At 43.3% G+C, this 14,401-nt stretch overlaps 1 protein-coding gene and 1 long non-coding RNA gene across 6 annotated transcripts in view; one reads left to right on the forward strand and one right to left on the reverse strand.

The window, feature by feature from the left end:
• The first annotated feature begins 390 nt into the window (after window positions 1-390).
• Window positions 391-12,008, forward strand: LOC122449816. Of its 2 annotated transcripts, none has more exons than XR_006272031.1 (2): window positions 391-2,217; window positions 6,168-12,008. It is a non-coding gene; the product is annotated as an uncharacterized LOC122449816 (long non-coding RNA). The 2 variants fall into 2 exon arrangements; XR_006272032.1 differs by lacking the exon at window positions 391-2,217 and adding an exon at window positions 3,979-5,208.
• CKAP5 (cytoskeleton associated protein 5) overlaps window positions 2,972-14,401 on the reverse strand; it is a 97,176-nt gene continuing 85,746 nt past the window's right edge. For 3 of the 4 annotated variants that reach the window (XM_043481851.1, XM_043481853.1, XM_043481852.1), the window contains 9 exons: window positions 10,176-10,355; window positions 9,272-9,459; window positions 8,682-8,757; window positions 7,797-7,985; window positions 7,568-7,705; window positions 7,068-7,151; window positions 6,819-6,978; window positions 3,828-3,979; window positions 2,972-3,687 (listed from right to left, as the gene is read on the reverse strand). In XM_043481851.1, coding sequence (XP_043337786.1) covers window positions 3,445-3,687; window positions 3,828-3,979; window positions 6,819-6,978; window positions 7,068-7,151; window positions 7,568-7,705; window positions 7,797-7,985; window positions 8,682-8,757; window positions 9,272-9,459; window positions 10,176-10,355 — 1,410 coding nt within the window. In that variant the 3' untranslated portion in view covers window positions 2,972-3,444. The remainder of the gene's footprint in view (window positions 3,688-3,827; window positions 3,980-6,818; window positions 6,979-7,067; window positions 7,152-7,567; window positions 7,706-7,796; window positions 7,986-8,681; window positions 8,758-9,271; window positions 9,460-10,175; window positions 10,356-14,401) is intronic. The other variant, XM_043481854.1, reaches the window with a different exon arrangement.

Here is a 14,401-nt window from a genome sequence, read left to right on the forward strand (position 1 = left end):
ACCCCGAGAACAGGGCCAGGTGAGGGGGAGATGGCAGCCTGAACTTAGGAGCATTTCAGACGTTCCAGGCTTGCGGCCTTCATGGATTATGTCATGTAATCCTCACACAAGGTAGTAAACTGAGACTTGCAGAAGTACCTTGTCCAAGGTCACATGGCTACGAAGGGTCAAAGTCTGACTTGAAATATAGGAGATATTGAAGCCTGTGCTGGACTGTGAAGAGCTTGTCCTGGGACAAGCCTCCAGAGAAGAGGCTGGAGGAGGGCAGGCTAGTGAGGGGTGAGTAGTCACATCCATCTAATGTCATTAAGGGACTTCCCAGGTGGTGCTAGAGGTAAAGAATCCACCTGCCAATAAATGCAGGAGAGCCAAGAGGCAGGGGAGGGGGAGTTCGATCCCTGGGTTGGGAAGATCCCCTGGAGTACCCTTCTCCAGTATTCTTGCCTGGGAAATTCAACTGGCTACTTTGTGGGGCTGCAAAGAGTCGGATGTGACTGAGCACAGATTATTAAAATATCAGATCTACGCCCCCAAAGGCTCAGTATTTTAAGTGTCTTCACTCTAAAGGGTTGTGGGATAGCAGATTGGAGTAGGGGCCCTAGCATCAGACTGCCTGAAGGTGTTAGTTGCTCAGTCGTGTCCGACTCTTTGCGACCCCGTGGACTGTAGCCCACCAGGCTCCTCTGTCTGTGGAATTCTCCAGGCAAGAATACTGTAGTGGGTAGCCATTCCCTTCTCCAGGGGATCTTCTCAACCTAGGGATCAAACCCGCGTGTCCTGCACTGCTGGCAGATTTTTTACCATCTGAGCCACCTGGGAAGCCCATGTTTGGGCGTCAGCCTTAAAAAGGATAATCATGGAAATTTCCTGGTGGTCCTGTGGGTAGGACTCTGTGCTTCCAATGCTGGGGCCCAGGTTTGATCCCTGGTCAGGGAACTAGGATTCTTTAAGCTAAAAAAAAAAGGGGATAACCATGGTTAAGTCACTTGCCCTCCCAAGCCTCGGTCCCCTTGTGCGTAAGATGTATAGAATGACGTCGCTTACCTAGTAAGGCTTTGAGGGCTAAAGGTGGCTGTTGTGCACTCAGCAAAGCGTCTGGCACCTGGTCCGCTCTCCGTGGGTCACCGCTGCCCTTGTTCTGCCTGCTGCCTGGTGTGGTGAAAGTTCCTCGGCCACTTCCCTCTCTGGCCCCTGAAATAGCCCAGTGGTGGGGTTGTTGCTGCCTGGAATTTCCACTCCCACAGTGGTTATCAGACTTGAGTAATTTGTTTTCCTAAGAAATGGGAACAAGAAGTTGTGGAAGTGGATTCTGAAAGGGTTTGGACTCCTAAGAGCCACAGAACCGTGAAGGTGTCTTTTCAAGGCACATGCTTCGGTGTGCCGTGGTTGGAGGGCGGTGGTTGGACGGCGCGGAGCTCTGACACGTCGTCGCCCTTCTGTGTGGCTCTAGTTTCTAGCTGAGCTCGGCGTGTTGCTCTTCCTGTTGGGTGCATGTATGACTCAGGGAAGCGGGCACTATAGCCTGTGATATGTGTGGCAGGGAGTTGCCTCTGCTGTGAGACGCTGATCTCTCGGCAACCGCCTGTAGGACACGGAATTCTCAACTCCAGGCTCAGAGCAGGGTGGAGCATGGGTGGTCACCTTCTGGGCCTAGGAGCTAAGGTCTTTAGACTTCATGGTTTAAAGCTGGAGGGGACCTAAGGTAGGTATCTTTACCCACCTCTCCCCTTCCTCTCCTCTTTTCCCATTCTCCTTTTTAAAATCACATCAAGGAAGAATTAGGACTGAGTTCCTCATTCTTAGGTTCCAGTTGACCAGAAAGTAGGATATAAACTGGAAACTCGGTGAGTGTGCAGGATCTTGGCAGCCCAGAGCTTTAACCCAGAGCAGGGGGATGGCATCAGGTTAATTGTAGTACCCCAAATCTGCTTTTTAAACAAGGGCGCACCTTCTCACAAGACTGATGGCCACTTTGGTTTTTCAAATTAGCTGTGTTAGTTCAGGATCCAAGCACAGCCATTCTTTCTAAATACGTTCCTTCTCCTCTGTCCCTTTCAGCGAAAGGCTTGCTTCTATATATATTCCCAATAGAAGGGAGAGGCAAATTTAATTTTTTGTTTCAGGCAGCATGTGGACCATCTGAAAATCATGACTAGAATCAACAGAAGATTAATTTCTCATCACCCTTTCATTTCTTGAACACCAGTTAAGTAAGAGGTGTGTAGAAAGGTTCCTTTGACTTAAATGTTTTCTGACTGTGGAAGGGGGCCTTGTGGAATGTGCTGCAGAGGTGAATCCTCAGTTTATTTCTAGCTTTTTTTAAAAAAACATGATTTATTTGACTATCAGGTCTTAGTTGTGGCTAGTTGTATTTTTAGTTGTGGCATGAGGAATCTAGTTCCCTGACCAGGGATAGAACCTGGACACCTTGGAACTGCGGAGTCTTAGCCACTGGACCACCAGGGAAGCCCTATTTCTAGTCTTTACTGAGACAGAGTGTGAAGCAACTGTCCGTCTAGATCCAGAGACTCGGCTAACCAGGCAGGAAGCCCCTGTGCTCTCCGTCTCCCTTTAGTAAGATGACCGAGTCTAGTTGTGGTGTGACGGCCGCGGCAGCCCAGCTGACCCCTGGGCACGAGGTCACATGCGCCTGAGCGGCAAGGTGGTAGGAGACCTGAGAGCTCCTTGGAAGCATGGTGATGATGTGATGGAAGTCGCGACCAAAAATCTCAAAACAAGGAAGAAAGATTTCTTTGCTCCCCTAGGAGCTGCACGTGGAAAGCAGGAGAGTTGAGTTCCTCTTATTCCAAAGGAGAGAAAGACAGCATCAAGCCTGTGGGCCAAGAAAACGCAGAGCTCCATCAGCAGCGATGATGACCCTTTCTCTAACTGGCTGAGCACCTAGCAGGTCTCAAGAACCGGCAATGGAGAGCTGCCCAACACTCCCCGACAGGAGCATCTTGGAACACAGTTATAGTTAATGCAAACTTTATTTATAAAAGACTCTTAAATTAGTTGTATCATGCCATGCATTCATACAGAATACAGTGACCCTTCAGGGCTACAAGGAGAAGAGCTCACAAACTCAAAGGAAAACTAGTCAAGAGTTTCTAATAGTTAAAAGCTAGGAAAGATTAGGACAACTTTACAAATGAGCAATTAAAAAGAAAAAGGATATGGAAACTAGTCTGAGCTGAGAGGAGGCCCGCTGTTTACAGGTCTGTACACTAAACTAAGACACAGACAGTCTTCTAGAGAGGCAGGATGCTGGCGGAGAGAAGCGGACGATGTGCAAAAGACTCGTGCCACGACGACTCCTCCCCCAGGCCCACAGTATGATACACACAACCAGTCTGTGTACACTCGGCCTGCCGAGGCCGCCTGAACTATGAGGACTCCTAGTTTAGTCAACTAACGCGGCAGGGCGCCGGCAGTGGGGCGGCTTCATTTGCGACTGCTCTTTATTCTCTCCAGTCTTTTTTTCAAGTCGTCGATGTTGGCTGTGGAGGGGGAGGAGGTCACGGGGCCTGTGGGGTGGGTCTGGCTGGGGTCCGGGTCCAAGTGCTGGTGCTGCTCCCGCGACTCGCGGAGCTGGGAGAGCTTGCTATGCAGCATGTCTGTGGAGGAGGCCACCGTGGGAACTGCCGGTTTGGAGAGCAAAGAGCTCAGCGGGGGCCGGTCATCCTGCTGTTGAGAGGAGGAGAGATGCTGTCAGGCAGGGTGGGCCTGACCTCAGGGCAATACCCTCCGAGGCTGGGTCTCGGCCTCTCTGGCCAGCCTGCTGGTCATCACCCTCCCTGCCCCACACGGAAGGAGACTAGCAGTACCTTTGTATTGTCCAGACCGCATCGCTGTCGGAGAATTTTCAGTCTCTCTAGATAGACAGACGGTCCCACCTCTTCTCCATTTGTGTTACCTAAGGAGGACACTGTGCTTGTAGTGGTGGGCACACACGTGACCTCCATCTGAGGGGAGATGCCTAAGGGGGAAACGTAGAAGGAGTATTCAGATATATACCCCCTGCCCTGACTGCCCTTGTTAGATCTCCCACTGAAGGGAACAATTTGGGCCTTGATTATCACCATTCTACCTGATGATTACCTGGCATTGGTGATAAAAGGTACTCTGAAATATATAAGATATACTTAATGAGAATTTCCAAAACTGCTAAGAGAAAAGCACTGAATTTTTTTTTTTTGGCCTCATCCTGTGGCATGTGGGATCTAGTTCCCTGAACAGGGGTTGAACCCACACTCCCTGCAATGGAAGTAAGGAGCCTTAACCGCTGGACCACCAGGGAAGCCCCCGAAGGGCACTGCGTGTTGCGCTGGGCCCTCCCGCTGCCGTCTGAGCTCTGCAGGGGTTTACCCTGTCACCCCTGGCTGAACTGGGCAATCCAAAGTGCCTGAGCCACTCCGAGTAAATGCTAAGTGCCCAAGTGAGGAGTCTAAAGGACTTTAAATACTTTCAAGAATCAGACTTGATTTCGACCAGGTGATACCCAGGGGAACACTTTTATTCCAACCAGGGAGGACAGCAAGGAGCTCAGGAGGAAGAGGAGGAAACAGGTGTCCAAAGAGGAGGAGCAGGAGCTGGAGCATCGAGATCAATATTCTGGGAGGAGTGGGGAAAACCAGAGCCAAATCAAACCAAAACAAAATCTATCATAGTTCTAAGTTTCTGAGCAGAACCACCACAAAATGCAAGCATTTAAAATATCCAATTTGATATCAATGAAAAGGCATCACATAAGCCAAGAGCACTGGGAAGAAAACCCTCTACGGTAAACAGAAGAAAGTAAAACAGGCTACTCCTGACAAAAAGGGATCCTCTCACGTACAGATGAGAATACTCTGAGAGGGTGAAAAGTGAAGAAGAACGCAGCGATGCAGGAAGCCTGAGCACTTTCAGGCATTCAGTTACCGGTGGGGTCACATGCCTGCGTTGCAAACATTTAGCTTCCTCAGAAAGGACTCTGGACATAAGAGACGGAGGCCCTGTCCCGATGACCTCAACTAGGAACGCCCGCATGTGGCCTTTGACACCGCTCACTGCGCTTCCAGAAGGGACTCTGGGTCGTGGAGAGGCGTAACTTACAGGGTTTAAAGACAAGACCAACTATCGGGAAAGCAAAAACAAACCAAAAAACCCAGTAACAACAAAACAACAAGAAACAAGAGAAGATAAGGGACAGTGCAGCCTAGAAAGGTACGTGGTGAGAGGGACCCCGACCAGAACGGAGACGCGCGGAAGGATAGTTTCACAGGCACAGAGTCTCGGGCTAAGAGTAGGTGAGCGTCCCTGCACCTGGAAAGAACTAAATACAGGACCACTGAGAGGGCTCTGCCTGGTGAGCGGCCTGCAGCAGTTGGGCCTTGTTTGGGTTTAAGCCTCTGGACAGCTATTTTTTGTCACTGATACCTCCGAAGTCTTCCTTTTGTCTCTAGATCCTTGAGCAGTCATTCTCTAATACAGGCTTTCTCACTGTGCGGTCAGTAACGTTCCAGCTTAACAGCAGGACGGGCCTCACCCATATACATTCAAAGTGCTACTGAGTGCTGTTATGTGCCAAGCAACAAGGAGGATAGAAATCTTTACCCCTGTGAATTTTAGATTTTAGCAGAAACAAACATCAATCAGTCAATCTAATGAACAAGATGTTCTATGGTGTGTCACGGGAGGTAAAGTACTAGGGGGAGTGAGGGGCAGGTTGCGAGTTGTAAGTGAGGCCCCCCTGGGTGACGCCGATCAGGAGGAGGAAACAGGACTGCCGTGGAGAAGAGCAATCTAAAGGCAAGAGGAGCCAGTGCAGAGGCCTTAAGGGGTGTGCCTGGCGTGTCCCAGGAACGGGGAGGGGGCTGGTGAAGCCGCAGTGGAACCGAAGTCAAGAGAGGGTAGCAGGAGGGAGACAGTTCTAAAGGGATCAGGAGGCCACATCATGTCAGACTGCACAGACCTTTCGTGTAAGGCTTTCTGCTCTGCTGAATGAAAGGGAGAGCCTGTGGAAAACGCTTGAGGAGCCTGTTTAGATGCTCTGCGGGGGACGTGACCATGGGAGATGGGAACAGAACTGGGGGTGGCGGGGAAGGTCACCAGTGTGGGTGGATCCTCTGTGTGTCTGGCAAGGGAAGTCAGAAAGCTCTCTCTGTTTCTTTCCTTGGCTGTAGGCAAGGCAAGTGGGCTCTTAGTGCCCCAATCAGGGACTGAACCTGCACCCCCTGCGCTGCAAGTATGGAGTCTTAACCACTGGACCACACGACAAGTCCCTCAAAAGGATTCCCTGACAGGAAGAGAAAACTCAAAAGCTGGGGGCTGAGCAAACCGGAAGGACAAAGTTGCCATCCAGCAAGATGGAGAGGAACGCAACTGGAGCAGGTTTTGGGGACTACCAGCAACTTGGTGTTTGATGTCAGGCACGGTCTCTCAGCTGGGAGCAGGGAGGAGAGCTGAGCTGGACAACAGAGAAAACTGGGCTTTGCTGGCACAGAAACTGTATTTAAAGTGCTGGGAGAAGAAGTTAAGGGGGTGAGGGTGAGAACCCAGGGCGACACCAACATTAAGAGCTGGAGCGCCCTGGGGGCAGCAGTGAGGGGGAGGGGACCGAGATCGTGGAGGCCCAGGGCCCGGGAGAGGCCGTTTCCAGGGACAGAGAGCGCGGCCGATGCCAGACCCTGACACGGATCGAGGCTGAGTGAGAGCTGCCACTCTGCCTCACTGTGGCCGTTAAGACTGAGAGGCATGGACAGAAACGTAAGCCCGGCGGAAGCCCTAGTGGCCGAGGCGGGGGCGATTCTGAGCTTTTCCTGGAGTCACCGTACCTGCTGAGGACGGAAGACGGCCTTTACCCTCTCTCTCCATCTCAATCACCCGAAGGCCTCTCTCAACATAGCTCTGGAAAAACTGGGAGGAGTTTTTCAGAAACGGTTCAATGTCAGCATCTGAATATTTCTTCTTGTACTCATATAACTCTGCTAGGCCCTGGTCAACAAGGAAAAGGAGGTGGAGACAGATGTTAGTGACTCTTCCATAAAGCAGATCCCCATCTGGGTCAACCTTTTCCCTCTCACCTCTTTAGTGTTCTCTTTAGAGCCAATCTTCTTAAAAATCTCAGCTAAGAAATCATTTACTTTGGCCTTTGATGATTTTTCATCCTAAAGACACAAGGAAGGAACCATTGGTTAGATCTGAGTTATTAGGTAGGAACCAGTGGTTGGATAAGAACTGAAAATCTTATCTCAAACTTCAGCCCTTCCTTGTATGTTGCAGATAACAGAAGCCGCAGAGCTGCAGAGGCTGCAGCAGAAACGGTAACAAGTCTCAGGTTTTCAACTAAACTTAGGGAGGAAAGTCCCTCCCTAAATTTATCTAGAGACACAGATGCCTTAGGCATGGACACAGAAACTTTTCTTAGGGACAAAAAGCACAAGGTTAGAGTTTATATTTGAAAACTTCAAGGTGATTGGACTAATCCCTGAGCCTTCACCTTAGGCCCTAAGAAAGACAGGCTCCGGTGACTCATCCCTTTGGCAAGACCACTGCTCTCAGTCTTTCAAGTCAGGACACTCACAATCCGAGAGGCTCCCTTCTCTGTTTCCTTGTCAGACTTGCTCCCGCTCTGCTCCATGCTGTGCTTCATCATCCGGCAGAGGTGGGCCTCCAGCTCTGACTCGTTCTTGTTGTCAATCATAGTCAGGTGGTCTAGAATCTAGGGACAGACGTGTGCGTTGAATGGCAGCGGTCCCACATCCGTGATGTTCTCTCAAGCTACCACGGGAATGGTTGCTGTTCTCACTCACCTTGGGCCCTTTTAGTTTGCATAGAGTGTGCAGCAGCGTTTTTAGGGTCCTTATGGGAAATTCACTTTTGCATTGCTTGAGCTTTTCTTTGGGGAAGACCTTCATGAAAATGTGTATGTCCAGGAGAATTCTGTCCAGATTAATGCTGTTGATGGTATCAGGCAGCAGTCGAACCATCCTCCAGAGACACTATTTAAAAAGGAAACGAAAGTCAGACGGAGTCACCGAAGAATGAGGATGATCTCTGTCACCACTGTTTTCCCTAAGCTCTGGGATCACCTCTAAAGGATGGTCAGGGATATGAAAGTGGCACCTCACGAACCTTCGAGTTCAGCGGCTAACGTGAACAGTATCATCTGCTTCACCCACGTGACCGGGTGAAGTGTGACAAGTCACCCACCTTCGTTCCTCTCCCACACCCTAGAGATGGGGCCTTAAACAGTAAGTAAATGAGGAAATTCTGTCCTGGGTTTGTTTGACTCCTGAGAGTAGTTCATATTACCTAATCAAATCTACTCTGAGGAAACAAAAATATTTTACACTATGACAGTGCAGTAACAGTATTATAATGTTACAGATATGTTCATCTGCAGTTTTTCAAAAAGAGACCAAAACATAAGTCTATACATATTTTTCCCCCCATGAGAAATGAAATTTGTCTCATCAAACTTCTTGCCTTTAGATTCTAGGAAAACAAGATATTCACAAAATAGTTCTATCTTTTCACTGTTTGAGACCAGGAATTTTTTTAGGCCTGAACTGGGGGTACAGAAGGAAAGGAAAAATGGAGAACAACTGTATTATTCAGGTGTGCCTGGCTGACTTACTTTCAATCCTCTTTCCCTACACTTTAAAAGAAAAGAGATCAAATTATGTCAACTTCACCTTCATAACAAGCTCTGAGAATTTGGGAGAACTGGCTGTTGCTAGGAGGCTGTCTTGCAGCAAAACAAGAAGGGCACTAGAAAACAAACCCAACACAACAGCATTAGTAAGTTTCAAGCCTGCATTCCAACTAAAGTCAGTAACTGAAAGGCCAAGTGTAAGCAGTCTCTATCCACCCGAGAAATGAAGAGCTCATGCATCAGGAACTGTCCTTGATTACTCAGTCATTAAGAAAATAAACATCACTGAAGCTTAGTAAGTTACCAGTTGGTAAACGGTAAAGCTTGTAGCTATTTCTCATTGTTACTGGTAGTTAAGAAAGGAATGTACATGAAATGAAATGTATACCAAAGAGGAGGTAACTGACAAATTCCATGGTCCTGTTCTAGAAAACTCGTAATACTGGCTGGCTTCTTGAGTTGTTACTTACTATAACTGCTGTCTCAGGTTGGAATAACTGGTTCTTGAGGAAGAGAAGAGTAATAATTTATCAGACAAACCTAAACTTACAACTGATCTAGTACCTTTTGGTTTCTATGTGTAGACAAGAGAGGCTGTTCCAGACTCTAATGCTCATAGTACAAATATACCTCAGGATGTTGGTCTGGTCTGACTTCTCCAGAACTTTCACCACCAAGAGGTTCACAGAGCGGATCACCTGCTGCCCTTCCTCCAGATCTTCAATTCGAGAATCCAGCATTAAGGTGATGAGGCCATGCATCAGGTCTTTCAAAACTCCAGTGGAGGCCTCCCGGGCGAGGCTTTCTATCTGAAACAGCTATCCAATGATAATTCTGTTAGAGAGGCGTGAAACTCAACATACACAGTGAGGAAGAGAAACATGGGCAGCATAGTCTAATAAACGATTATACTGTATTTATAAAAATTCAAGAGGGAGGCAGGAGGGGGGATCAGGATGGGGAACACATGTAAATCCATGGCTGATTCATGTCAATGTATGGCAAAATCCACTACAATATTGTACAGTAATTAACCTCCAATTAATAAAAATAAATGGAAAAAAAATTCAGAGTACTAGGAAAAAAATAAAGATCACTACTCTCCCAAACCTCCAGTAATAGTGAAAATTAATTGGCATGCTTCCTACTCTTATAAAAAGTATTTTTAATGTGAACACATACTTCCTATTCACAACTGTAAAAAGATCTTATTTTTATGATTACATAAATTACACCCTGAGACAATCATTACTGACAAATCAGTTTCTGTAAAAGCCAACCAAGGCCCAACCATGACTGATGAAGAAACTGGCAAAAAGCAGAATTTCAGGTAGTTTGTAAGTCTCCTCACAATAAGATGAGCTGGAATGTTGTCCAGCGTCCAGTGGAAGCAGTCAACAGCTTACACGGAAAAATCCCACAAATGATATGTGTTTCCCACGTTTCACTAGAACATCAGAACCGACTCAGGCTTGAGAACCTGGGTGGGATGAGAGACTGAAGGGAAACTCGGGATCTGCAGAGGTAGCCTTACCGAAATCATGTTGCCAATGATACAGCTATACAACTTGATGATTTCATCCTTCTCCAGTTTCTCGTCTGCCATATGCGTGTTGTAGATGAGTCTCAACTGCATGAACGTAGCTATGAGGAACTGATCAATATGGCCAGACATGGCTTCGGCTTTGTCTTCCTGTCTCAGGACCTCATCGATCTGATAACAAAAATCCAAGATGTATTTTCCAAGCTTTATACTTCTAGGTAGCAGGAAGACACTACGAGTCTTTGCAATATTTATTAGCAAAGCACTTCTAATATCTTAACTTGAAAAAACTCAATCACTTAACAAATAACTAGTCCTTAGGGACTCATTCAATAAATATTTACAGAGCAAGATACTATGGTGTGAATTAACTGTAGCTCCTATTCTAAGAGGCTTGTCATCTAGTTTAGGGGATAATAATCCTTGTGTTTAAATGCTAATTTATTAAAGAGAGTGTTTTTATACCCAGTATGTCATTTGATTATTCCAACAGCTCTGAGAGGTAGAAACAGACAGGGCTGGATGTAAGATCTTCATTTACCAGATGAGAAAAATGAGGCTCAGTAAAATCAGGCTACTTAGTTCAAATTCAATACCCAAGTTTTCCACATCTTGATCCAGGTTTTTTTTGGTTCAGTAGACTGGATGTCACTAATAATAAAATGTTACTATGGGAAAAACACATACTTCCTATTCACTACTGTAAAAATATCTTATTTTTAAGATTACATAAATGACACCGAGACAATCATTACTGACAATTCATGACCACTTTTTCCTGCAGGCTGCTACGCTGCACAACTCCAGAGGGCACCGTCTACGCAAAGTGCAACGTGACTGGTGCCACCTTGTGCTGAGAAGCTGGTGGTCCTACTTTAACTTCTTTACGCATGTATACCCAAAGCACATACAATTTTATATAACTGGAACAGTTTAATAACACTTTCAACATGGACAAAATTTTTAAAAAATATAATATATATATATATATTACATATATTAAAAAAATACATATAACCATACATGCACACATACATAGGGTCAAGGTTTAGGGCACTGTTTATTCCATATTTATAGTATATACAGTTCTCTGCATCTAGCTTTCCTAACAGAAAATTATGAAAATCCTTAAAGTCAACAGAAACAATTCTACTCTTAAAGGCTGTATTATGTAGTCCACATACAGACACACCAAAACTTCATCATTCCCTGACTGATCAACTAGTTTGGATATCTTGCCCACTATAATTTTATAATAAACATCTTTGTGTACATATATATATCCCAAGGTACTTGTCTTTTAGTTTCTAAAAAATAAAGGTGTGCCCAGAGTTTAACTTTTTAGGTTGAAGGATAAAACATTTAAAATTATGCTATGTTGTTTTCTTTAAAAATGCACTAACGCTAATTCTCATTTCTACATGTAATGTGTAAGAGTACTGTTTTTTCAGTGTCTCTATCAGCTGGAAGTATTATTACTCATTTTCCTTTTTATCACTCTGAAAGTTTAAATGTGATGATCTTATTATTTTAATGTGCATTTCTGTGGTGGGGAGGTGCTGGACATCTTTTCACAGGTATTTACTGGCCATTTGGATATTTTCTGTGATTTGCCTATTCTTATCCTTGAGTTACTTTCTTTTTTTAGGTTCTCTTTTTCTCAAGAGTTAGTAAGAGTTCTGCTTACTGTAGTTATTGGTCCTTTATTGGTCATAAGCAAATATATCCCACAATATAACACTTGTTTATTGAAAATATACAGTAAATTTCTCCAAATTAAAATCTTAAAAACTTTCATATGATTAAATTTGTCCTTTCATTTTAGGTTCTGGGTTTCCTGCCTTATTTTTCAATGGTTTCCCCAAATTCCTTGGTTATTTCAAAAAATTGGGATCGGGGATCAGTTGAATCAAGTTTCCAGAGAGTGGCATACATGCTTAGTCACTTTAGGGTTACATGTGTGTTATCTTATTTTTTTAAAAGAATCTCTTCCACATCTATGGTTAGTTCCTTTTTCACCCCGGTACTTATATTTTTGCTCTCCAATCAAGCTAGTAAGGGATTTTTAATTTTAAATCTTTTTTTAAAAATAAGAACTGGCTTTTAGAATTTCATGAGTTTTAGCTATATTACCTACTCTCAAATTTTTTATTTTTTTATTTTTCTACTTTCTAAGTACTAAGTTACTTTATTTTAGCCTTTCTTCAATAATAAATGCACTTCAGGCAATATATTTTTCTGAGTTCAGTAGCTTCAGTATAGTTGTAGAGGGAAATTATTTCCTTTAAGAGTTTTGATTTTTTTTTTCTCTTTTTTATTTTTTAAACTATGAAAGTATGATAACACATTTACAGAAGACTTGGAAAATACAGAACAAAGTTACACATAGTGCCCCAAATATTACAATTACTTTTTGAGCCAAATTAAGATTTTTAGTTGGGAGTTTCGATATCAAACTCTCAAAAGTTAGTAGAAAGAATATACAGAAAAAGCAGGATATAGTAGACCTGAAAAGCACTATGAATCTATTCAATATAATTAAGATTCATACAATTTTCATACAACAGTAGGATAGACATTCTATTTAAAGTTCGCACAGACAATAAACTAGCAGACACTGGAACATATCCAGGGACATAAAATAAGGTGAAAGTTTCAAGGTCTAAAGGTGTTGAAATCATAGTCTGTCTCTCATCACTGTGGAACTATGTTAGAAATCAATATTAAAAGATATTAATAGCCCACATATTTTCAAGTTCAGTGTGACATTTACCAAAGGAGATCTTTGACTTAGCCATTGAAAGCCTCAATAAAGTTAGAAAACTTAAAAAACAGAGGCATGACTGCAGAGAAGAAAGTGTTTAAATGAGAAATTAACATAAAAATGAGAAGTTAATACTAAATACACTTTAAAAACTCCATGTGTTTGGAAATTAAATGTCCACTTTTAAATGATGGGTATACCTAAGAAGCCATAACAAGGAAAATCAGAAAATATTTGTAACAGAATAAAAATGATATGGGAATTTACCAGAATCTGTTACATGCAGCTGAAGCTGCTCAATGCAACTAAATACAATGTGGAATCTTGAATGAGGTATGAAAACAAATAATGGACACTAGCCTAAAATTTTGTGGAATCTGAACAGAATCTGTACTTTAATAATACTTTATCATATGTTAATTTCTTTTTTTTTACAATATAATATTTCTTTATATTTTCAGAATTGAATTAGAAATTTCAAGCCTCAAATTTTTTTTTAAAATCACTAAGATAATAAACTTTCTAGTTTTTTATCAATATATTAGATGCCAAAATGTATGGAACAATTTTGAGTGAATAAAAATAAAATCTTTTGTGATATTAATATTATTTATTAACAATTTTATTGGGTTATCAGCAAAGAATTTGGTCAGTATATCTTCTACTTTTTACATTTGTTAAGAGATGTTAATGACTCCTGTGCTTTAAGTTTCCTGTAGATGTTCCGTCCTGATGGCCTGCCTGCTTCTCCTTGGGCCAGTACTATGCTGACTTGATTACAGTGGCTCTGTCGTCACTGCTAATACCAGTGGTTTAAGTCCTTTCAGTTGTGTTTTTATTTTAAAACATTGTCTTAAAACTGTCTCTGCTATTTTTAGGCCCTTTGATTTCCCATATAAATTTTAGAATCAGCTTCTCAACTTCAGAAAAAAAAAAACTTAAGATTTTGATTGGAATGGCATTGAATTTACAGATATAACTTGAGGAGAAGCTGTCATCTTTATAACACTGAATCTTGAGAACACAGTATATTTCTGTTTATTTGGAAATGTCACAAAATAATGTCATTCAACAAAACTTAAAAACCATCATCACTATTTCCAGAACTTTGTCATTATTCCAGACAGAATCTGTACCCATTAAAATAATAAGTTTCTATCCATCCACCTGCCCAACCCCTAGGAAACTCTAATCTAGTTTCTTTATTTGGCTATTCTAGGTACCTCATGTAAGTGGAATCACACAATACTTGTCCCTTTGTGCCTGATTAATTCTATATAGCATAATGCTTTCAAGGTTCATCCATGTTGAAGCATGTGTCACAATTTCGTTCTTCTTTATGACTAATATTCCACTGTGTGTGTGTATATGTATATATAAATATATATACACACCCAATTTTGTTTATTCATTCATCTGTTGATGGACACTTGAACAGTTTCCTTCCACCTTC

This window comes from Cervus canadensis, chromosome 11 (genome assembly GCF_019320065.1).
Source record: "Cervus canadensis isolate Bull #8, Minnesota chromosome 11, ASM1932006v1, whole genome shotgun sequence".
Lineage (NCBI taxonomy): Eukaryota > Metazoa > Chordata > Mammalia > Artiodactyla > Cervidae > Cervus > Cervus canadensis.